General features: G+C 50.1%; 1 protein-coding gene across 4 annotated transcripts in view; it reads left to right on the forward strand.

Moving 5' to 3' along the window:
- The window catches only part of RRAGD (Ras related GTP binding D), a 197,754-nt gene that overhangs the window by 17,710 nt on the left and 154,744 nt on the right, over positions 1-25,300 (forward strand). Inside the window, exon 1 of one of the 4 annotated variants that reach the window (XM_078648273.1) lies at positions 6,432-6,681. The exons of the other annotated variants lie outside the window; for them this stretch is intronic. Coding sequence (XP_078504399.1) covers positions 6,540-6,681 — 142 coding nt within the window. The 5' untranslated portion in view covers positions 6,432-6,539. Of the gene's footprint in view, positions 1-6,431; positions 6,682-25,300 lie in introns of those variants that run through there. 4 annotated transcript variants of the gene reach the window in all.

Raw genomic sequence — 25,300 nt, forward strand, 5'->3', positions numbered from 1 at the left:
GCTCTGTTGAAAGAACAATTCTGATGATTTTTACATAAACTGTTGTTTTAGCACCATTTTTAGCACCATTTCCCGGCCCTGGCTAGGGTCTGTCTGGTATATAGGAAGAGCCTGGGTGCGTCAGGTTGCTCGTGCAGTGCACTGCAGGCTGCGGGGGAGCTCGGCTGCTCTGCTGGGGGCAGTGCATCGCGTCAAGTTGCTTGTGCAGTACACTGCAGGCTGAGGGTGAGCTTGGGTGCTCTGCTGGGGGCAGTGAATTGCATCAGGTTGCTCGTGCAGTGCACTGGAGCCCGGCTTCTCTGCTGGGGGCAGTGAATCGCGTCCGGTTGCTCGTGCAGTGCACTGCAGGCTCCAGGCTGTGGGGGAGCCTGGGCGCTCTGCTGGGGGCAGTGAATCGCGTCAGGTTGCTCGTGTAGTGAACTACAGGCTGCGGCGGAGCCCGGGTGCTCTGCTGGGGGCAGTGAATCGCGTCAGGTTGCTCGTGCAGTGCAGGCTGTGGAAGAGCCCGGGTGCGTCAGATTGCTCGTGCAGTGCACTGCAGGCTGCGGGGGAGCTCGCCTGCTCTGCTGGGGGGAGTGAATGGCGTCCGGTTGCTCGTGCAGTAGCTGCGGGGAAGCCCAGGCGCTCTGCTGGGGCAGTTAATAGCTTCAGGTTGCTCGTGCAGTGCAGGCTGTGGAAGAGCCCGGGTGCGTCATGTTGCTCATGCAGTGCACTGCTGGTTGCGGGGGCGCTCGGGCGCTCTGCTGGGGGCAGTGAATCGCGTCAGGTTGCTCGTGCAGTCGCTGCGGGGAGCCCGGGCGCTCTGCTGGGGGCAGTGAATCGCGTCAGGTTGCTCGTGCAGTGCAATGCAGGCTGCGGAGGAGCCTGGCTGCTCTGCTGGGGGCAGTGCATTGCGTCAAGTTGCTTGTGCAGTACACTGCAGGCTGTGGGAGAGCCCGGCTGCTCTGCTGGGGGCAGTGAATCCCGTCAGGTTGCTCGTGCAGTGCACTGCAGGCTGTGGGAGAGCCCGGCTTCTCTGCTGGGGGCAGTGAATCACGTCAGGTTGCTCGTGCAGTGCACTGCAGGCTGTGGGAGGGCCCAGCTGCTCTGCTGGGGGCAGTGAATCGCGTCAGGATGCGCGTGCAGTACACTGCAGGCTGTGGGAGAGCCCGAGTGCGTCAGGTTGCTCGCGCAGTGCACTGCAGGCTGCAGGGGAGCCCGGGTTCTCTGCTGGGGGCAGTGCATCGCGTCAAGTTGCTTGTGCAGTAGCTGCGGGGGAGCCTGGGCGCTCTGCTGGGGGCAGTTAATAGCTTCAGGTTGCTCGTGCAGTGCACTGCAGGCTGCGGAGGAGCCTGGCTGCTCTGCTGGGGGCAGTGCATCGCGTCAAGTTGCTTGTGCAGTACACTGCAGGCTGAGGGGGAGCTCGGGTGCTCTGCTGGGGTCATTGAATCGCATCACGTTGCTCGTGCAGTGCACTGCAGTGGAGCCCTGCTGCTCTGCTGGGGGCAGTGAATCGCGTCAGGTTGCTCGTGCAGTGCACTGCAGGCTCCAGGCTGTGGGGGAGCCTGGGCGCTCTGCTGGGGGCAGTGAATTGTGTCAGGTTGCTCGTGTAGTGAACTACAGGCTGCGGGGGAGCCCGGGTGCTCTGCTGGGGGCAGTGAATCGCGTCAGGTTGCTCGTGCAGTGCAGGCTGTGGAAGAGCCCGCGTGCGTCAGGTTGCTCGTGCAGTGCACTGCAGGCTGCGGGGGAGCTCGGGTGCTCTGCTGGGGGCAGTGAATCGCGTCAGGTTGCTCGTGTAGTGAACTACAGGCTGCGGGGGAGCCCGGGTGCTTTGCTGGGGGCAGTGAATCGCGTCAGGTTGCTCGTGCAGTGCAGGCTGTGGAAGAGCCTGGGTGCGTCAGGTTGCTCGTGCAGTGCACTGCAGGCTGCGGGGGAGCTCGGCTGCTCTGCTGGGGGCAGTGCATCGCGTCAAGTTGCTTGTGCAGTACACTGCAGGCTGAGGGGGAGCTCGGGTGCTCTGCTGGGGGCAGTTAATATCTTCAGGTTGCTCGTGCAGTGCCCTACAGGCTATGGGAGAGCCGGGCTGCTCTGCTGGGGGCAGTGCATCGCGCCAGGTTGCTCGTGCAGTAGCTACAGGCTGTGGGAGAGTTCAGTTGCTCTGCTGGGGGCAGTGAATCGCTTCAGGTTGCTTGTGCAGTAGCTGCGGGGGAGCCCCGGTGCTCTGCTGGGGGCAGTGAATCGCGTCAGGTTGCTTGTGCAGTGCAGGCTGCGGGGAGCTCGGGTGCTCTGCTGGGGGCAGTGAATCGCGTCAGGTTGCTCGTGCAGTAGCTGCGGAGAAGCCCGGGTGCTCTGCTGGGGCAGTTAATAGCTTCAGGTTGCTTGTGCAGTGCACTGCAGGCTGTGGGGGAGCTCGGGTGCTCTGCTGGGGGCAGTGAATCGCGTCAGGTTGCTTGTGCAGTAGCTGCGGGGAAGCCCGGGCGCTCTGCTGGGGGCAGTTAATAGCTTCAGGTTGCTCGTGCAGTGCACTGCAGGCTGAGGGGGAGCTCGGGTGCTCTGCTGGGGTCATTGAATCGCATCACGTTGCTCGTGCAGTGCACTGCAGTGGAGCCCTGCTGCTCTGCTGGGGGCAGTGAATCGCGTCAAGTTGCTTGTGCAGTACACTGCAGGCTGAGGGGGAGCTCGGGTGCTCTGCTGGGGGCAGTTAATATCTTCAGGTTGCTCGTGCAGTGCCCTACAGGCTATGGGAGAGCCGGGCTGCTCTGCTGGGGGCAGTGCATCGCGTCAGGTTGCTCGTGCAGTAGCTGCAGGCTGTGGGAGAGCTCGGGTGCTCTGCTGGGGGCAGTGAATCGCGTCAGGTTGCTCGTGCAGTGCGCTGCAGGCTCCAGGCTGTGGGGAGCTCGGCCGCTCTGCTGGGGGCAGTGAATCGCGTCAGGTTTCCCGTGCAGTGCAGGCTGTGGAAGAGCCCGGGTGCGTCAGATTGCTCGTGCAGTGCACTGCAGGCTGCGGGGGAGCTCGCCTGCTCTGCTGGGGGGAGTGAATGGCGTCAGGTTGCTCATGCAGTAGCTGCGGGGAAGCCCGGGCGCTCTGCTGGGGCAGTTAATAGCTTCAGGTTGCTCGTGCAGTGCAGGCTGTGGAAGAGCCCGGGTGCGTCATGTTGCTCATGCAGTGCACTGCTGGCTGCGGGGGAGCTCGGGCGCTCTGCTGGGGCCAGTGAATCGCGTCAGGTTGCTCGTGCAGTCGCTGCGGGGAGCCCGGGCGCTCTGCTGGGGGCAGTGAATCGCGTCAGGTTGCCCGTGCAGTGCACTGCAGGCTGCGGGGAGCCCGGCTGCTCTGCTGGAGGCAGTGCATCGCGTCAGGTCGCTCGTGCAGTGCACTGTAGGCTGTGGGAGAGCCCGGCTGCTCTGCTGGGGGCAGTGCATCGCGTCAGGTTGCTGGTGCAGTGCACTGCAGGCTGTGGGAGTGGTCGGCTGCTCTGCTGGGGGCAGTGCATCGCGTCAGGTTGCTCGTGCAGTCGCTGCGGGGGAGCCTGGGTGCTCTGCTGGGGGCAGTGCATCGCGTCAGGTTGCCCGTGCAGTGCACTGCAGGCTGCGGGGAGCCCGGCTGCTCTGCTGGAGGCAGTGCATCGCGTCAGGTCGCTCGTGCAGTACACTGCAGGCTGAGGGTGAGCTTGGGTGCTCTGCTGGGGGCAGTGAATTGCATCAGGTTGCTCGTGCAGTGCACTGCAGTGGAGCCCGGCTTCTCTGCTGGGGGCAGTGAATCGCGTCCGGTTGCTCGTGCAGTGCACTGCAGGCTCCAGGCTGTGGGGGAGTCTGGGCGCTCTGCTGGGGGCAGTGAATTGCGTCAGGTTGCTCGTGTAGTGAACTACAGGCTGCGGGGGAGCCCGGGTGCTCTGCTGGGGGCAGTGAATCGCGTCAGGTTGCTCGTGCAGTGCAGGCTGTGGAAGAGCCCGGGTGCGTCAGATTGCTCGTGCAGTGCACTGCAGGCTGCGGGGGAGCTCGCCTGCTCTGCTGGGGGGAGTGAATGGCGTCAGGTTGCTCGTGCAGTAGCTGCGGGGAAGCCCGGGCGCTCTGCTGGGGTCGTTAATAGCTTCAGGTTGCTCGTGCAGTGCAGGCTGTGGAAGAGCCCGGGTGCGTCATGTTGCTCATGCAGTGCACTGCTGGCTGCGGGGGAGCTCGGGCGCTCTGCTGGGGGCAGTGAATCGCGTCAGGTTGCTCGTGCAGTCGCTGCGGGGAGCCCGGGCGCTCTGCTGGGGGCAGTGAATCGCGTCAGGTTGCTCGTGCAGTGCACTGCATGCTGCGGGGAGCCCGGCTGCTCTGCTGGAGGCAGTGCATTGCGTCAGGTTGCTGGTGCAGTGCACTGCAGGTTGTGGGAGTGGTCGGCTGCTCTGCTGGGGGCAGTGCATCGCGTCAGGTTGCTCGTGCAGTCGCTGCGGGGGAGCCCGGCTGCTCTGCTGGGGGCAGTGCATCGCGTCAGGTTGCTCGTGCAGTGCACTGCAGGGGAGGCCGGCTGCTCTGGTGCTGGAGTCAGTGCATCGCTTCAGGTTGCTCGTGCAGTCGCTGCGGGGGAGCCCGGGTGCTCTGCTGGGGGCAGTGCATCGCGTCAGGTTGCTCGTGTAGTGAACTACAGGCTGCGGGGGAGCCCGGGTGCTCTGCTGGGGGCAGTGAATCGCGTCAGGTTGCTCGTGCAGTGCAGGCTGTGGAAGAGCCTGGGTGCGTCAGGTTGCTCGTGCAGTGCACTGCAGGCTGCGGGGGAGCTCGGCTGCTCTGCTGGGGGCAGTGCATCGCGTCAAGTTGCTTGTGCAGTACACTGCAGGCTGAGGGGGAGCTCGGGTGCTCTGCTGGGGGCAGTTAATATCTTCAGGTTGCTCGTGCAGTGCCCTACAGGCTGTGGGAGAGCCGGGCTGCTCTGCTGGGGACAGTGCATCGCGTCAGGTTGCTCGTGCAGTAGCTGCAGGCTGTGGGAGAGCTCGGGTGCTCTGCTGGGGGCAGTGAATCGCATCAGGTTGCTCGTGCAGTGCACTGCACTGGAGCCCGGCTGCTCTTCTGGGGGCAGTGAATCGCGTCAGGTTGCTCGTGCAGTGCGCTGCAGGCTCCAGGCTGTGGGGGAGCCTAGGCGCTCTGCTGGGGGCAGTGAATCGCGTCAGGTTGCTCGTGTAGTGAACTACAGGCTGCGGGGGAGCCCGGGTGCTCTGCTGGGGGCAGTGAATCGAGTCAGGTTGCTCGTGCAGTGCAGGCTGTGGAAGAGCCTGGGTGCGTCAGGTTGCTCGTGCAGTGCACTGCAGGCTGCGGGGGAGCTCGGCTGCTCTGCTGGGGGCAGTGCATCGCGTCAAGTTGCTTGTGCAGTACACTGCAGGCTGAGGGTGAACTTGGGTGCTCTGCTGGGGGCAGTGAATTGCATCAGGTTGCTCGTGCAGTGCACTGCAGTGGAGCCCGGCTTCTCTGCTGGGGGCAGTGAATCGCGTCCGGTTGCTCGTGCAGTGCACTGCAGGCTCCAGGCTGTGGGGGAGCCTGGGCGCTCTGCTGGGGGCAGTGGATCGCGTCAGGTTGCTCGTGTAGTGAACTACAGGCTGCGGGGGAGCCCGGGTGCTCTGCTGGGGGCAGTGAATCGCGTCAGGTTGCTAGTGCAGGCTGTGGAAGAGCCCGGGTGCGTCAGATTGCTCGTGCAGTGCACTGCAGGCTGCGGGGGAGCTCGCCTGCTCTGCTGGGGGGAGTGAATGGCGTCAGGTTGCTCGTGCAGTAGCTGCGGGGAAGCCCAGGCGCTCTGCTGGGGCAGTTAATAGCTTCAGGTTGCTCGTGCAGTGCAGGCTGTGGAAGAGCCCGGGAGCGTCATGTTACTCATGCAGTGCACTGCTGGCTGCGGGGGAGCTCGGGCGCTCTGCTGGGGGCAGTGAATCGCGTCAGGTTGCTCGTGCAGTCGCTGCGGGGAGCCCGGGCGCTCTGCTGGGGGCAGTGAATCGCGTCAGGTTGCTCGTGCAGTGCACTGCAGGCTGCGGGGAGGCAGTGCATCGCGTCAGGTCGCTCGTGCAGTGCACTGTAGGCTGTGGGAGAGCCCAGCTGCTCTGCTGGGGGCAGTGCATCGCGTCAGGTTACTGGTGCAGTGCACTGCAGGCTGTGGGAGTGGTCGGCTGCTCTGCTGGGGGCAGTGCATCGCGTCAGGTTGCTCGTGCAGTCGCTGCGGGGGAGCCCGGGTGCTCTGCTGGGGGCAGTGCATCGCGTCATGTTGCTCGTGCAGTGCACTGCAGGGGAGGCCGGCTGTTCTGCTGCTGGAGTCAGTGCATCGCATCAGGTTGCTCGTGCAGTCGCTGCGGGGGAGCCCGGGCGCTCTGCCAGTGGGAGTGTATGCAGCGTGTGCCAGTCCCCCTGCCGCTGCTGTCACTCCGTGCAGTGAGCTGGGCGCTTGCTGTCAGCTGACCGGGGTCACGCAGCCGCTCCGCCCCCTGTGCTGTCGCTGCCAAGTGCGAGCCGAGGAGCCGCTCCTCGGGGGACGCTGCTGGCCAGAGGAGCGGAGAGGCGACGGGGAGAGCCCGGCCCGGGCGCACGCAGGCACCGCCGGCGGGCACCATGAGCCAGGCGCCCAAGCTGCAGCAGGAGGAGGACGGCGAGCTCGAGGACGAGGAGGACGACGACCTGGTCGGGGTGGCGGGCTACGGAGACGGGGACTCCCTCACCGACGGAGACCCCGAGAGCGGCCCCGAGGAGGGAGGTAAGGCGCCCACCGTGCCGCAGGCAGCAGCCCCTTCATTGCAGCGGAGGGGGCACTTTCTTTAATGTTTCCCTCAAATATTACCGTGGAATACACATCCATCTCTCTCCCCCCTTTACACCTGCCGCTCCAGGAAGGAGAGCGTCACGCACACTGAATAGTCTCAACTCATGCCTGGCCCCAGCGCCGTTTATAGCTCATCGATGCGACTCGATTTTTACAGCGCCACCCTTAGTGTGGACGCTATTGGGGGCTTACATCGCCCCGCCCTGCTAACTTTTTATTCATTGGCCATGTTTTGGTGTTGGGCCCCTGCTTTATTACAGGAGTTTGCAGGTGTTTCATATATATTACCATCTCGTTTGGGCCGCCTGGTGATTCACGGCACCTGTCCAAACGCACACAGAGTGGTTATTGTTAAGTTGGTGCAACACGTGCACAGCGCCCTGTCACTAAGAGAGGTTGAGTCTGCCTCTTCTGCTCACAGGCGACCTACTTTTCTAGGCACAGTGAGGGATTATCGGACAGGTGGCGGGTGGGGGAAGAGCAGCAAGAGGGAAGTGGCTGACACTCAGGTAAGCCCTCAGGTTATTGTACATGGACGCAGCGCACTGTACACCTACTGGAGTTTGTGGAAATATGTTACAAAGCCAAAGCAGAATCTTAAAGTGACCAGGAGGACAGGGACAGTTTAAGGATTTTGGGGGCCCGTGGCCGAGCGTATTTTGGGTCCCCTGGCCGAGCGTATTGTGGGTTCCCTGTTGGAACAGCTTTGAATTTATGATCCGATTTCAGCTCTTTCATGCCGTCATTGGTCAGGTCACTGACAGAGCACCGGCAACTGGCCTAAAGTTGTTACATCTAATAATCCGGGATACTGAAGTGTGTTTTTAATATTGTATCACAGTAGCAGCTCACACATATTACTCCAAATAATATGGGACACCCGCCCATTTCATTTATCTCATATGTGAGTCCTGTTTTGAACTTAAAGAAACCTTTTATGGATGTTGCATGAAACATAAACACGGCATTTCTCTGCAGAATGTCTGCAATAGACTCACACATTACTCACCTTAAAAAAATAAATTAAAGAAAACGTTTTGAAACAATCTGTTTAAGAATTATTTGCGGCCTTTCACTTGCCGTGGCCTCTTGGACAATCTCCTGGTTTCCCTGGGCTATTATCCCACTTTCGTTCTTCTACGTTTACCAGTGTGAGAAGTGACAGTCATGGGGTAGTTAAACCGATTATAAGTGATGAAATATAGACGGATTCGCACGACATCCTTGCTATAAACAGTAGTTAGCCTTCTGCTGTAAAACACTCCTCCAACTGAGGCGTGGCACTTCAACTAGGGTGTTGACGACAAGCATCGGTTGTGTACCTGCTTCTTTAATTTGCTGACTGTTAAATTCACTTTACAACCAAACCGTCGTTGACGAGTTTTATTGCACTCAATGCAATGTCGGAAACTACATGTAGATGCACTGAACACGTCAGAGTTGATGTCTACTATTAAGAACGACTTTTCTTAAAAGTTGCATTCAGTTTTTAGAATTTCGATGAAAAATGAGAAAATGCAGTATTTTTTTTTTAATCGGGAATTACCCATCACTCCTATCTTTCCTCACTGAGACATGGGTATATGCAGCAAACTTTTATTCCAAGTGAGTTTGTTCTAGTTTGATTAAAATAAGGTGGTACATTTTTGACTAATTCTTTCCAACAGAGATCCTAGCGTATAATGGTATTTGTTGCTGTTACTGGGAAAATGCATAGCTCTCAACAGGTCTCGTATGCGGGGACGTGCATTTCAGCCTTCAGCACTATATATAGTGCGACCTAATATGTGTAATAGGAACTGTCAAACTACACACCCCACCCACCATGCTTTGTGAAGCAGGCTACAAATCAGGTTGGCCACAGCCCACCTGACCGAAGGTATTTTCAGAGTTGGGTATAATTAAAAAAAAATACTAACTTTGAATTCCTGGTATTTCGTGTTACTGCTTTTAGTCTATTTATTATGCAATCCATTTTTTTTCCTGATCTGTATTATTGCTATAAATATTTGTTGGTTCACGTGGCTATTTTTTTTAGATGAATACAGTTTTAAATTGATATTTTCACATCCTTGAATACGTGAGGCAATTACTTTCTTCAGCCAACAAATGAATCAATATTCACTAATCAACCACAGAAACGTGGAAATCTCTTTTATCCACCTCATTGCAATTCAATATAGTTATCATTTGCACAGAAGTGCAGCAGAACAGAAATTATACATATTCATCCTTTCTGCCATGGGAAAACATCTTTGGACAATACCTGCTTTTTAAAGGGACATCATGGAGTCTTTTTACTAGTGACTATTCTTCATTGGGACAGAGCACTTCTTAGCAGTGGTTGTATACGTTTAATGATACAGTCTCAGTGCTGCTCGGCAAGGTTTCTGTATTGCAACTGTTAATGGGAGCCACTGGTAATTATCAGACATTCTGCTAAAATTTTAATGCCAGTGATAGTATTCATGCACCAGCACTAATATTTCTCTGCAAAACTACTATAACCATAACGGTCATCCAAGATTTAGGGGCTTATTAAGAGTACATCGGTCCTGGGACCGCCGTACTCGCAGTGGCAGTTCGACCACCGCACTCCGACCTCCGTAATCTGAGTGTAGTGGTAGGGCTGCAACCAGCCTGCTACAACACTGCCGGCACCACCAGTATCCTAGATCCCGCGGTGCTGGCGGTGTGTAAAGTGGGGACGAATGAAGGTGATGCCAATCCCTGCTCTGCATCCATATTACGAGTTGCTCTTCCACAAGCCTTTCAGTGGCGGTGTCAACCACCACTGCTTGTTTTGTTTCGGGGGCCGATATTGCAGCTCTGCTGCAAAACCGTCGCCAACGGGTAAAAAATGGGCCCATTGCTGACAAGGAAAACTCCTGATGCCCGCTACTGCCAGTCCGGCCCTGCCACCGGGGTCCCCGGGCAAATCTGCCCTATGAAGTGGGTGCGGGGGGATCACGCTGTGCGCCCCTACATTTGAACTTTCATGCATGCACTGTGTGGCATGCACAACATGGTGCATGCCACACAGTGTACGTGCGTGCAGCAGGCTCTCTCACGGCAGTGGTCTTCATGTTAGGCTTTCCTATGAGCCTAACAGACCGCTGTTGTGAGACCGGCGCCACACTGCCCACCCGCCCTGGATTCAACTCCGCATTCGGCGGGCGGGTGCACCACGGGTATGTGTGCCACATTTTCACACTTACATATTTCGTGGGTTTAACAGGGTGTCCTTTTGACACCATTGCAATCGCAATTTGCGAGAACCTAATGGGTACTCGCAAATTGCGAATGTCTTCCCTTTCATTCTTTTGGGCCTCTAGGCCCATCAGAATGAATGGAAAAGTCCTCCTTAATTGCGAATTGCAATTTGCAATCTGCAATTATGGAATATTAAGGAATCACAATTAATATTGCGATTCCTACATACCTTCCATTTTGGGATTCCTTAATGGCGATTCGCAAAAAATCGCTATTAAGGACTCACAAAACGGGTTTTTCATACATATGCCCCAATGTTCTGTAAACTCCCTAAAAACTGAAAATAATGTGCCTTCATAGCAATTATTATTTATGCTCAATGAATACAAATAAAGACTCCGGAAAATCACTCCACAAGAGGCTTTCTTCTGGTCCAGTCCACAATTGTGAAGAAGGCCTTCCAAGTAGAATCTTGCACTGAAACATGATGACTTTTAAATGCAAGAGTAAAACAAAAAATAGTGAACCTCCCAAAAAACAAAGATACCATGTGATGTAAGTTGGTAACTCTAAAATACAAATATTGACTAACAACATTGTGAGATAACCTTAGGGTCTGATACAATGCATCACATATCACTTATTTGTGTTGTAGTGCAATTTTGTGAACATTTGTCTTCTCAGATGTTGTAGTTATTACTCTAAACACTTTGGATGCTATGAATAATCACGTAACTCATCTCTTCATCATATTGAGATTTTGTAAACTAATTGCTAAGAATATACAACGAAAATAAACATGTGTTATCTTTTTTCTTGCAAGGCTGACCACACAAAAATATAACACACAGGATATAAGATGTAGGATTCGCAACCAGTCTACAATTCTTATAACATTAACGTAAGAAATACATTCCTCGATGGGATTGTTTTGATAAATAATATTTCACGATTTCTATGCATCATTTTTAGATAATTTCCCCAGTATCTTGATAAGGCTGACTTGCGCAATAACTTTTGCACATCATATACATAATATGCATTTGAGACTCTTGCCGATACTATCAAAATGAGACATACCGAGCTTCTTGTGGCTATTCGTAGAAACGAATGAGTTCCAGTATTTTGGTTAAGTAAACTTTTTTGCACTTCTAATTAATAAGAACATGGGGTGTTTTCATAATGTTTGACCTATTTTTTTTAACGTGATTATACATATTCTTAACTTTCATTTACGCCAACAGTCTATTTAATCGCTCCATACGACCTACTTCCATTCTTCAGTCCATTTAGGTATCCATCTTCCCTGAAAAGCGCTGTGGATCACCCACGAGGCACTTAACAAAAACAATAAATACAATGCATTTCACTCTGACGCAAATTCCTCTCGAGCCAATGGGCGAAAATTAATGTTTCCTGCTGCTTCTCCCAGTTCTTTCAGATCTCACATGTTAGCAAGTATGCGAAGAGTTCCAAAACCCCACTGAGCAGGATGTGCCGTGCTTGTCAAAATCCTCCTGCGCCAAGGTTGAAAGGTCAGCTGTCAGTGCTTAAAAAAAAGCAGGCCGTGCACTCCTAGGCCGCAGCTGTGGCAGTCACTTCAGAAGCTGCCCGTGAGCGCGAGCAGCGAGGCTTGGCACTAACCACCCCCGTGCGGCCTTGGTATAACCCATAACTGTCAACAGGAAACTGGGACGCGGCTCTGGAATGCTGAAGTCACACACATTCACGTGGCCTCTGTGTTTATCAACATTTCTGTGCCATTTATGCGCGCCACCGCTTACAGTAAATAGGTTTCAGTTTCCTAAAACCAAGCAGCGTTTCCACTGAATTAGGCGTTGAAAAAAACTTTAGGTAAACTTTATGGTCACATGCCTATTCCGTTAATGGCACTGGCTTTTGTAACTCGTAAGGAATGTGTCCCTAGAAGCTGATGCAGGCCAGTGCTCAAAATGTAGTTTCGTTTGGTTTGTGATTATGTATTCGTGCCTCAATTGTTGCATTTTATCAGATCTTGAATGTGTTTTTTTAGGTCAAGTCTGGGCAGCACATGTGTTGCTCTGCTAGGCATGCTGTATTCAAGTAGGGACTTGTAGCTCCGCCCACTCTCAGCCCATATTTTACATTTGCTTGTGTCATTATCCACTGTAAACAGTGGCTGTTCTGTGGTCAATAGGCTTACCAGTCCTTCCTTAGTACCGCCTTGTCTCATTTTGTAACCTCCCATGGGAACTATGAGAAAACCTCTAAACTAACCCAATCAATCAATGGTTTATATAGCGTGCTACTCACTCGTGAGGGTCTCAAGGCGCTGGGGGGAGAGGGGGGGAGCAGCTCCAGATCAGTCGAAAAGCCAGGACTTCCTGAACTTGTGCAGGGTCGGGAGCGTCTGATGTTCACAGGGAGCTCGTTGCAGGTCTTGGCTGCAATGTAAGAGAAAGCTCTCCCGCCAGTTCTGTTTCTGCGGATACGGGGGACCTCTGTCAGGGCGAGGTCGGTAGAGCGGAGGTTCCTCTTGGGTATGTGGAAGGATAATCTCTTGTTGAGGTATTTGAGTTCGATGTTGTTGAGGGATTTGTAGGCGTGGGTGAGGAATTTGAAGGTGACCCTCTTCTCGATGGGGAGTCAGTGGAGGGCTTGTAGGTGTTGGGTCCTGTGTTCGTGATGTTTTGTCCCGAGGACAAGTCTGGCTGCGGCGTTCTGGATGGTTTGAAGTTTGTGAATAAGAGTTCTGTTGGTTCTGGCGTAAAGGGTGTTGCCGTAGGCCAGTCTGCTGGTTATGAGTGCATGGGCGATGGTCCTTCTGCAGTCGGGGGGGGGGGGGATTCGTTTGAAGGTCTTACGGAGGATCCAAAGGCATTTGAAACTAGTGGGAGCAACGGCGTTGATCTGGCGGTTCATGGAGAGGGAGGAGTCCAGGACGATGCCAAGGGTCCGAGCGTGGTCTGTAAGGGTGGGAGGGTTCCGGAGGGCCACCAGGTGTTGTCCCAGGCGGAGGTGCAGGGTCCGAGGATGAGGACCTCGGTCTTCTCTGAGTTGAGCTTCAAACAGCTGTTTTCTATCCATGCTGCCACATTCTTCATTCCTTCCTGGAAGCAGCGTCTGATGTCTTCGGAACTCTTCGTGAGTGAGAGGATGACCTGGGTGTCAACAGCGTAGGATAAGATGCTGAGCCCATGCTGTCTGATGATTGCGGCGAGGGGGGCCATGTAGATGTTGAAGAGCATGAGGCTGAATGATAATCCCTGGGGTACTCCGCAGTTGATTTCCGTGGGTTCGGAGAGGAAGGGAGAGAGTCGAATTCTCTGGGTTTTGCCGGAGAGGACGGATTGGAGCCAGTCGAGGCGGGCTCCTTGTATCCCCGCGTCATGAAGTCTGGCTGTGAGGGTGCGATGTGAAATGGTGCCGAAGGCTGCAGAGAGGTCTAAAAGGATGAGGGCCGCAGTGTTTTACTGATGTCTAAAAGCTTATCTTGTAGACATATCCCCAAAACAACTTCCTAGAACATGATTAGTTCATACAAATGTATTTAATGGTTTATAAAAATATTTTTAATCTTTTTAATCTTAGTCTTTTTTCCACATATATATTTGTTTTATCATAATAAATAGACATTCATGTACTTACAATTTTAATATAAAACTTGTCATGATTCAAGCTTGAAACGCAATTTTCAAAATTGTCTATAACCCCACAAAAACAAAACTCTACAATCACACTAGCATTTACACAGCACAAACATTAGCAAAGGATTCGAAAACGTGTGGGATCCTTTATAATTCTTGCAGAGACAATTGAAAATTGAATTCCTTTCTGCAATTGGGTCCCATCCAGTTCTTCTCTTGTATATGTCTCTGGTAAGATTCCCTTGTATCTAGAAATGGTCTACGCACATTTCGGTGGATATCACATCAAGCCACCTTCATCAGGACCAAATATGTGCTAGATAAATATCAACAAATACATGGACAGGGGGTTATCTGTAAAAATTAACATGAGACAGATTTACCTGGGGACTGTCATGCACAAAAAACTTTCAAAAAATGTCTCTTTTCAAAATAACGTCCTTGATGCTAAAGTTGGCCATTATGATTATGTTGCTTCATGTTATACATTATGACAAATTCACCCGTGGTGTACATAAATTCTCAAAATAAGGATTTCTCAAATGTGACAGAGAGATTTTTTGAGGGAGACCAAAATGTGGACACGGTTAAGAAAGTCCAAGAAGCCAAAAGAAGAAGCTTTCACCAAGGAACCAGATCTACAATTCATAAAGTGGTTTATGTAGGAACAATTCAAGTCCAAAGTTGCAAGACCAGAGGTCAGAAAGAAGTGAAAAGATGTTTCACTATACAAAGTCAACATTTTCACCTGAGCGATTCTGTATGGCTCTCATCCGATAGATACAACTACGCAGCGTGTAGCTCACAGTGCATAAAGGACCATATATTTATATTATCATTTGAGATGTTGACTGGTTATCCGTTTGAGGAGAGAATAAGCAATAGTCATGGGTAGCTATACCTAGGGGATCTCTAAATCTTATAAACCTCACATAAGGGTTATAGCTCTCCCCAGGTTTCCCGATAAGGAGTTTTTGTTCTACGTCTATAATAGGTATATGGGTTCTCTCCCCTGTTTTGCTGAGCGGTTGTAGCTTGGTTATCGTCAGGGTCTAGCCTTTACCATTGGAGGCCATCTTGACTATGTTCCAATATGTTTAATTTATCATCCTGCAACATAAATGCCAAAGCACTGGTTCAGTATATGTAAAAGTCAGAAAATGTCCACTGTCTCCTATTGGGATACTATGTGACTAAGGGTTAGATCATAAAAAGCCGGCTTGCATTGTTGTTACTGCCTAGTGCCTAGTGAGTTATATATACAAAGAGAGTTTAATTCTCAAAATATGGGCTAACCATTATTATTTAGACATTTGAGAGACCGGGTTTCATGCCAAACAGCATTTCTATTTTATGTCAGTAATATGATGCTTAAACAGAAAAAACCTTGTAGTTTACTATGAGGATAAAACAGAAGGCTGTAATCGGCTACTCATAGCTATAGAGTGCATTTTGTGCCCTCCAAATCATGTGTACAAGCATTACCAATTAAACCTCCCATGGGGACACCACCTGTTACCTGTGTTTTTACTCTGCAGACTTTAATTGCCTCCTCAGAGCACTATTTTGTCAAATAGCTTGCCAGGACACGCTCTCTCCTAACACTTACATTTTTTTTTTACAATTGGTGCTGAACATATTTGCAATGTTATAGGTCTCGCATTTGCGAGAGTTTAAGGTATTGGCATTGTAAATGACCATGTCTTTTATTTATCTGTTTTAAAAACAACACATAAATAAAAGGCATTATCATTTACAATGCCAATAGCTATAACTCTCGTAAATGCAAGACCGATTGCATTGCAAATACTTTTTTTAGGTTTCGCCTCGCGATCCGCTGCGCAGCAGCGTTCGCTCAGGCGAAAACTTTTATTTACATGTATGGGGCTTTGTCCCGCCTCTCTGTCCCATTGGCTAGCTCCATAAATGGAGGCTAGCCATTGGAACAGAGAGGCGTCACTCATTCCCCGAGCAGATTGGTGGGCGTTCCGGCAATTTTTTTACTCATCCCGCCCATTTTCGTGCGTCATGCGGCGGTGGGCGGATGTTTTTTTTTTTTCGTATCGGCATGTTGGTTTCATTTCCAACGTGTGCTTTGCAGGGGTGGGCTGCTAGCAGGTAAGCGGCATATTTTTCTACTTTTTATCCCGTTCCTGCCCCCCTCCCGCTGTCCGTGAGCCCGTTCCCGCCCCCCCCGCTGTCCGTGTGCCCGTCCCCCCTCCCGCTGTCCGTGAGCCGTCCCCCCTCCCGCTGTCCGTGTGCCCGTCCCCCCTCCCGCTGTCCGTGTGCCCGTCCCCCTCCCGCTGTCCGTGTGCCCGTCCTTTATTTCTCCATTACAACAAGTACATTCACAGAGGTGCGTGGGTCCCCGCTCTGCAGCATCAGTGGCCCTGCTGGTTCGGAGTGAGGCGCGTTGGCGCGTTTGTGTCTGGGTTCTTTCTGGTGCTTTAATGGCAGCAGTGAGGCAGAGCTGGCGGGTTGCTCCGACAGTTGAATGCGGTACGAGTGCTGGAATAGCAGAGGCACTGAAGGTCCGGAAGCAGTAGCATTGCATTAGCAGAGCTTTTCCTTGGTCCCAGAACTGGGGTTTCACAGTGTTGGGAAGACCAGGAATCTGGTGTGTTTGCAAAGCCCTATATGGTGCGTTGCAGCCCGGGTAAGGGTCGTTGCAGCCCGGGTAAGGATTGTTGCAGCCCGGGCAAGAGTCACATTATATAGGCCCCGAGTTTTTTGTTAGAAGCCCCCCGGTTACCAAGCACCAAATGATATATAGTTATGCTTCCACTGCGGGCTTCTCTCTCCACCCTACACTTCCTGCCTTTTTTTAATTTGTTTTTTTAACCATTTTTTTATTCACTTTCCAGTACAGTATATGTTATAAGATAGCAGTATTCAAAGTACTATCATGTATACGCATTTCTTGATAATGACCGTATTCGACATGGAGGGGTCAGTTCAGTATAATATGGTAAGAACAATAACCTTAACAAACATCCTGGCACATCTTGGAGATCCATACTGTGTCAACACAATTCGACTAGTCCATTATCGTTATTTCATTATCATTAGTCATACCTTCACATTATTCTTTCATTCTGGAATGGGAAATTATCCACAAATCTACCCCCTTCACCTCACAGCGCAAGTCGCTTCCAGGCTCCAAGAGTGGCATTGACCGATTTCTCCCCTGACCCCCCCTCGTAAACAGTGAGCCCCAGGAGCCCTATGTCTAGCATGCCAGCCACATCTGGAGTGCCATCCGCCTGTGGGATCAGTAAACAGGAACGAGGAAGTAGCATGCTACCCACTACAGCCTGCTCCTGAGCCGCGGACGGTGAGCCGAACTCCTCCTTCAGCGGCCATCTCGCAGGCCACTGCAACTGAGCAGCCAGATAATTATCAAAATTGGGCGCACCTAGGCCTCTTTTGTCAATGGCAATTGTAATTTTCACAGTGCCACTCGTATCCTTCCCTTGTTCCATATGAAGGAACCCAGCATTGCATGCAGGGTACGAAAGGTAGCCCTTGGGAGATGCACCAGGAGGTTATGGGAGAAATATAGGAGGTGGGGTAACATCACCATTTTTGATAGCGATATTCGTTCTTGTACTGTGAGGGGTAAAGTGCTCCAGAACGGCATCTGGGGACGTAAGGAGGCTATGGCTCTGGTCTACACCTTCCTGTCTCTTAATCTCACTCTTGCAGGTTTCTTTTCATCCCTTTCTTGTTCATTTTCACTTATTTCCTTTTATTCTCCTTCCCCCATCTCTCGCTCTCTCTCCCGCTCTCTCTGTTGATCTGGGTCAGTGTTTAGTGGCTCGCAAAAGTGGGCCCTAACACACTCTTGCAAAATAGAACTTCAAGTCCCCTGGTTTGGTGGTAAAAACTGCAATAGTTTCAGTATAGTAGGCCCCTCACACACCTGGGGACTGGTGCCACTGCACCTGCTGCACTGTTGATATCTAGGCCCCCTAAGTCTGATGTTGGAGAAAAGAAGGCCCTGGTTCCTTACGTAATTAAGCATTGCTAGCGGAGCAACATATAGGACTCGGTAGTGAAATACAAAGGGGACTGCAAATCATAAATGAGATGCATCGGTGTTGCAAATGTAATTCATTTGATTTGGGTGATTTTGTTTGTTAATGCATCAAGGTATGTAACCCAGCAACGGAAGTACGCTTAAAACAATTCAGACCCATTGTCTTTGCCAATGCTTGCGTGCAAAATCAAATAATTACCATGGTTTTGTTATGAATGATTAACCTGAAAATGTTTAAATTTTTAAAAGCAGGTAAGCGGCATATTTTTCTATTTTTTACCCCGTTCCTGCCCCCCCTCCCGCTGTCCGTGAGCCCGTTCCCGCCCCCCCCGCTGTCCGTGTGCCCGTCCCCCCTCCCGCTGTCCGTGTGCCCGTCCCCCCTCCCGCTGTCCAGCAGCATCTGTTTCTCTGTGCTAATTAGCTGCTAATTACGAATGAGCTTTGTGTGTCTTTGTCAGTATAACTGGCTCATGAATTTTGTAGGGAACATTAACAAATTGATTTACATAGCGGCAACCCAATCAGGAGAGTAAACTGAACAGCGAGCATCTGAAATTACTGCTCCGCCTCTTTCGGGCCCTTAGGACAACTTTTAATGTGTAGAATTTTCTCGGATACTTCCGGTCTACAGCTGCAACTTCTGTCTGCCTGCGTGTGACTTCTCTGCGTCTGCCATTGCATTTGTACTACTACTACTACTACGTGGCAGGTTCTCCAACTGCCTGTGTATGCTTGTTTTTTGACTGCCTAGGTAAGAGTGCTCTTTTGGCGCGAGTGTGGTCGCTCTGACTGATTTATCCGTATATTCTGTGGTTTCCTGTGGTTGATTACCGTGTTACCTGTGGGAGGATGTTCTGTGGTTGTCTGTGTGTAATTGCCTTGGGGGTGCGTTACGAGTGGCTGCTTCTGGGATGGGTGTACTAGTGGCTGCTTCTAAGCTGCAGCGCTGTAAATCCTTCCAGGTGATTGCTCGTTGATTGATTGCGTGTTGCAGTTCGGGTTTGGCTGTATCCTTGCACAACTTTTTTGTTGCTTCTTATCTTTTTTCTCCACATTTATGTAAGTCATGTTTTCATTGAGCTGTTAGTTGACCAGGAATTCTGAAGGATAGCACACTTTCTCCCTTCTGGTGACTTAATGGCTACGTTCTGAAAGAAAGCAATTGGCTACTTTTTGATGGCAGGCAGAGCTCATCCTAGTTATTGGCTTGAAAATGGCAGCACCGTCTTCAGATGGTCCCATACCCCCACATAGGTATTTTTTTTAGTATTCTTGTCATTGACTTGCTTTCAGTCATTCTCATCGTCTTCTGTGAAGGAAATATCGCAAACCTGCGGTTCCAAAACACACAGATTTAATATTATAACTGTTTGGTGAGTGACTGTTACTCATTACATTGTTCTTTCTTTGCACTTTTTTTTGTGTCTCTTTTGCGGCGGTGGGTGGTTGTTTTTTTTCTTCGTATCGGCATGTTGGTTTAATTTCCAACGTGTGCTTTGCAGGGGTGGGCTGCGCGATTTCACTTTCCAAGAGTTGCTAGGAGGTAAGCGGCATATTTTACTACTTTTTATCCCGTTCCTGCCCCCCTCCCGCTGTCCGTGAGCCCGTTCCCGCCCCCCCTCCTGCTGTCCGTGTGGCCCCCCTCCTGCTGTCCGTGAGCCCATCCCACCTCCTGCTGTCCGTGAGCCCATCCCCCCTCCCGCTGTTCGTGAGCCCGCCCCCCCTCCCGCTGTCCGTAAGCCCGCCCCCCCTCCCGCTGTCCGTAAGCCCGCCCCCCTCCCGCTGTCCGTGTGCCTGTCACCCCTCCCGCTGTCCGTGAGCCCGTCCCCCCTCCCGCTGTCCGTGTCTAGTATAACATGGTCTCTACTAATGCCCAGCCTCTGTTAATGCCCAGTCACTGCTAATGCCCAGTCACTGCTAATGCCCGTTCTCTACTAATGCCCAGACTTTGTTAATTCCCAGTCTCTGCTAATGCCCGGTCTCTACTAATGGCCAGTCTCTACTAATGCCCAGGCTCTGCTAATGCCCGGTCTCTACTAATACCCAGTCTCTAGTAGGATTAAGTTCCTCTTTAGGTTAGATCTCTAGTTAGGCTCGGTCAAGTCTCTAGTAAGTTCCAGTCTCAATTAACGCCCAGTCTCTTGTAAGGCCAGGTGTCTTTCACATGCTTTTTTGCCCCTCTACTCTGGCGTGATATTAAATTCCTTCTCTGCCCCCGGTGGATTCCCGCTGGGCTGTGCCTGCTGTTCAGCACTGGTTATGTGTATCGCGTGATAACGTGTGGTGTGGTGTGGCTGGCTCGCAGGGAGTGCCTGATTGCGTGTGTGTGTGTGGCTCTCTCTGTGTGTGTGTGGGGGGGGGCTCTGTTGGTGTCTGTGGGTCTGTGTGTGTGGGTCTGTGTGTTTTTGTGTGGCATTTGCCAGAGATTAAACTACTGGCATTGTAAATGACAATGCCATTTATTTATCTGTTTTCAAAACCAACACATAAATACACATTTTGTCATTTACAACGCCAATAGCTCAAACTTTTCAAAAGGCGAAACCATTGCATTGTAAATGCTTGTTTTTCCTGTAGCTGCACCCCTTGTAGTAAAAAAATGTGGTGGCTTTCAGTGCTTTGAACAGTGCAATCGGCGAGCCTTCTATCGCCACATACACGATATAGGTAAAAGCAGCGTTCTTTTTATTGCTATCCCTGTAGAATAGCTGGATCACCTCCAAATCACAAACATATATATATAGTTTTTTCAAGTACTCTATAAAATATGAAATAATGCAAGCAAGCTAAATTATTTCAGTGGTGCTTGAGGACCCATAATGTGACAAATAGAGACAAAAGTGAGGTGAAGCAGTGCATTTCAGCTGATATTAGTAATTATGTAGCAAAGCAAACAGCCAGCCAAACATTTCAAGTAAGGTTGCTGGTTAGAGAGGCATTTTAGAAACAAGCATTGACATAGCCAAAAGGTCTTGCCTTATAGGACATAAAAGTTTTTAGCAATGCAGCACATTATCCTGGGTGCGGTGCTGCCAGGGATTGAAGAGCTATACAATTACTACACACGGAGTCATGCAGTCAGCGTTATTCAGGAATACATGCTTGCCTCAGGAAACGTTTATGGACACACATTCCAAGGCGTTTTAATGGAGACACAAAAAAGGGTCTCAGTGGACGTCAGCAGCACTCTAACATTCTGTGTGCTACTATATCACTAAACTATTGAACAGCCTATAAAAAAAAGCAGTGAAGTACTTTCCAGTGGTGGGGACGTCACATCCCTTCTCCCCCAGGTCTATTCACCAGACTTCCTTCTCCACAGTTTTCCATCCCAAAAAGTTTTTGCACCATCCGGTTATCAGCAAGCCCCCGGCCCCGGGCTCTGTTCTAGCCCCCTGCGTATAGGAGCACTGGAAATAGTAGCAACAAGAAAATGCTCCCATTCGTCAGGTAGAGGGGATTGGAAATGAATAAACAGGGATGGCGTAGGCATCCCTTATTCTCCGTGCACCTAAAAACAAAACAATTAACCTGACCTTGTGTAATGTAACTGGCACTTTTGTAAAGTGTTCCAATACCTTCGGGTCAGTCGAGTTTGCGCTCTATAAAAATGCCCCCCAAAATTATTCGACAATGTGTAATGTAACTAGCGCTCATGTAAAGCGCTCCAACACCTTCGGGTTGCTCGAGTTCACATTATATAATAAAAACTGCCTCACAGTCCCTGGGGAGCTGCTGTGAATGTTGAGAGGAGGAGGACGACAGGAAGAGGCAGCGGGCAGGCATGCAGCGACACGAGAGGAGGTTGGCGGGACGAATGCTGCTCCTGTTTGTTAGGTAGAGTGGAAATAATGAATAAACTGGGACGGAGTCAGCATCACTTATTCTGTGCACTGAAAATCAAAAAAATTAACCTGACCTCATGAAATGTAACTGGCGCTTTTTTAAAGTGCATCAATACCTTTGGATCAGTCAAGTTTGCGCTCTTTAAAATTGCACACAAAAATAAATGTGACATTGTATAATGTAACTAGCGCTCATGTAAAGTACTTCAACACATTTGGGTCACTCGAGTTCACATTATATAAACTAGCATCAGAGAAAATTCAACTGGAGTTGCCATTGCCTTGCCCGTAACTGTGCTGCAAGGTTGGGCTGCTGCAGGTCCGATGACCTAGGCTATCTAAAACAACAAGCAGCGAAGCGAGAGGGATTTGGGGGAAATCCTCGCACTTTGAAGTCAGAGAAAATTAAATAGGCGATTTTCAGACATTTCATCTTGGTATTTGAACGGGACGGGGAGATTAAGTAACGGGTGCCGAAGCGGAACCACCAAAGACGTGCAAACAGTGACACGAGCAGGAATCAAAGAAAAAAATAGTCCCCCAAATGAAGTTATAAACACAGAAGCGTAATGTTAACATAATTGGCCAGTGCTCTGTGGGAGGAAACCAAGCACAAAAAGGAGGGACAAAGAGAAAGGATTAACCACTAGCAAGCAAGCATTTTTTAACAACAATTGATGGGACGAATAAAAAGGCAATGGGCTGATTGTAAGTCCACAGAGTGAATACAGCATGTCTCGAATAGACAGCACATACGCTGCCCAGGCTCGACTTAAAAAAAAGCCCAAAAAGTCAGTGTTCTGTGTTATTGTTTTCATACAATAATTCACATATGTGAGATAAAAAATATAGTGCAAGCACAGGTGACAAAATGTGTTAGATACTTTGGAAGGTTTCCGAGAGATATTTACAAAACTGATGTTCAGTCTTACCTTTTATTTTTTCGTATTATTATAGCAAGCCGGCAAGAGCTCACGTCATGTGTGACACCTTCAGCCAGCCTCAACATTAAAGCTACAAGCATGTGTCATGCTGGGATTTTTGATTCACTAACACTGTGAAAAGCTATGCATTTCAAAATGCAACACAGTGTTGAATAAAATGCCATGCCTGGCTGAGGGGGTTGCGCAGGACATGGGGCCACTTGGCAGGTATGAACCCCTTGGCATTTGAGACAGTGCAGGTATGTTCTGTTATCCCTTTTCAAAAGTACACTCAACCACATGATTACCAACGTGCTGTTGAAAACGCCACAATTCAGCAACTACTGTGCTAAAGTGACACTGAAGTTTTCGTTTATTTTGCTTTTCAGAGAGAGGAGTGTGGGATTGTTCGTGTTTTTGTGGCGTGTGTGCGTATATGGGATTTTTTCTTCATATTCTACCCCCGATAGACTGGTGTGTGCCCTTACAATGTTTAGAATGCAAAGTGAGGGTATTCGAATGCAGTGGAGTATTTGAGTCAAGTGTGTATTGGGAGGGATACAGTTGTAGCTTCCATTCACTATTGGGGTTAAGCTTGCTTACTGCTGAATAAAGAAGTTTTTCTGATTTACTCCCTTGTCAGGATTAGTTATAAAAGTGGCACAAATCAGGCTGACCAACATCAATAACAATCTCGTGTGCCTAGAAACTGAGAAAACTATGTAAATATCTCTTTATACCCAATTTGTAGGTCCAAAACTCAGAAATGAAGCACATTAGGCACATGGTAAATACTGAAAGCTTCACATTGTACAAACCAGGTGTGCAGTTTGTGCCAATCATTGCACCGTAGTTGGAAATTGTTCCCTTAGTGGTGATCTGTGCCGGACAAAGACTGACGTTGAGTATTGGTTGATTGGTTTGAGAAGGTGGTGTACACAGTGGTTAATGTGTGAGTACATAGAAAGTGACAACTGGTTAAATTGTGAATGATTCTAATGGCTCCCTTTGCGACTTCATAGTAAACCTTGCGATTGTCTGGTTCTAGCTGTTCTTGGTCTATTTAACATGGGTGGGCTAAGACACCAGCATATTCTTCTACTTCAGCGTCACCATTCTACATAGTTTGATTTATTGTTTGTACCTGATACCAAACCTCTTGATATGCTTTTTCCATATAGTTTGTTCATATAGCAAATTATTAAAAGATAATGGAGTAATGCTTTTTTCCCCGGGAAATATGGGAGTTCCTAGTTAATGTAATAAAGAACAGAACAGCATCTCTGTACTATCCTGAGATGAATGGTTTAAGCAAATTATTATGGATAGTGTGGTACACTCTGGAGTAGGAAAGGATTGAATATACTCTCTTATATGGCAAACAACATTAGATAACTGTGTATGTGTGTTTTAGAAGTGCCTTGAGAGTACCAGTAGAGAGTTTTTAAATAATAACCATAAATCACTCTGCCTTGTGGCTCCTGTTTGTGTTTTTGTGATTGGACTGGGTGGTGGTATAGTTAATTCTAGAGGGAGTGAGATGCTAAGGCATATTTCTGGCCACCCATCTGACTTATTGTGTTGCTGAATGTACCTTTTCTTCTACCAGTAATGGGAACATTTTAGTCCAGTGGTTTGATGTTTCCCTGCTTACTTTTCTGTGTTTTCATCTGCTGTTATATAAAATACGGAGGAGTGTGGTGGCTTTTGTGTGTCTGTGTAGCTTATGGGCGTTTGCTCATTCACACTGTACCCTCTGTAGAATGGTGTACGTGTGTCCACCTGATAGGTAGACTGGAATGTGTGTGCTCCAAGTGAGAGGGAGGCAGTTGTAGTGTCCCATCGCTGGTGGAGTTAATTTTGCCTAGAACTTGAATAAAGGAATATATCTAACTTTTCCTTTGTCGAAATCACTTGCTAATCGATACTTTAATCAATTAAAAAAAAAGATAAAATCAAACAATTCACAACAGAAAAATGATCTGCATCACAATTGCACAATAAGACATACACACATATAAATACTGACATAGGCTTACATAAAAACATCAAGAGCCATATCTCTAATTACTTCCCCAATCATGTTGCTATGTAAACCCCCAGAAGAAACATTGACATTTGTAACACATTTCATGAGATGCTAAAAGTTGTAAATGTAAAAGGAAAGTCCTGGCGTGCTACAAATCCAGAGTTAAAACAAGCATTTGCAATGCAATAGGTCTCGCATTAGGAAAGTTTGACTATTGGTATTGTAAATGACACATTTTTAGGTCGAAGCACGACCTGCATTCAATGCGTAAGCATTGATTGCAGTGTGCTTCGACAACTATTGCTACCCGTTTTTGGGAATGTGGACAGGAGAGGGTGCACGAGCGCAGATCTGCTCGGTTTTGACCTCGTGAGCGCGCACGGCGCCGTGCCCCTCTCCTGCCTCATTTCCTTGCGCAAACACTCTACACTCACGCATGCGCACATACACACACTGCATACACACACGCACCCTCCCTTAAACAGACACACGCGCACTCCAAGACACATACACACACACACGCACGCACACACACATACACAGGCCGCCCACGCATGCGCGCGCGCGCACACACATGCTTCCCCCCCCCCCCCGCAGCTCGGCAACCCACTCACCGGCTTCCTTCGTGCGGCAGCTCTCCTCAGCTGCAGGGCCCGGCAGCAGGAATCTTCTTCCCTCCTTCGGCACCGGGGCGCAGGGTAGGCTCCTGCCTGCTCCGGTGCTCCAAACAATCGCAGCTCTTCCGTGGGAGGCGGGGTAGGCTCCCGCCCTCCTACTTCCTGTTTCCGGTTGTCGCGCCGGCCTGCCTGACTTCCTGGTCGCAGGCCGGCAGAGTGACGAGGATGTTTGATTTGCGGTATTTATTTATTTATTTATGC

Source organism: Lissotriton helveticus, chromosome 6 (assembly GCF_964261635.1).
Source record: "Lissotriton helveticus chromosome 6, aLisHel1.1, whole genome shotgun sequence".
Lineage (NCBI taxonomy): Eukaryota > Metazoa > Chordata > Amphibia > Caudata > Salamandridae > Lissotriton > Lissotriton helveticus.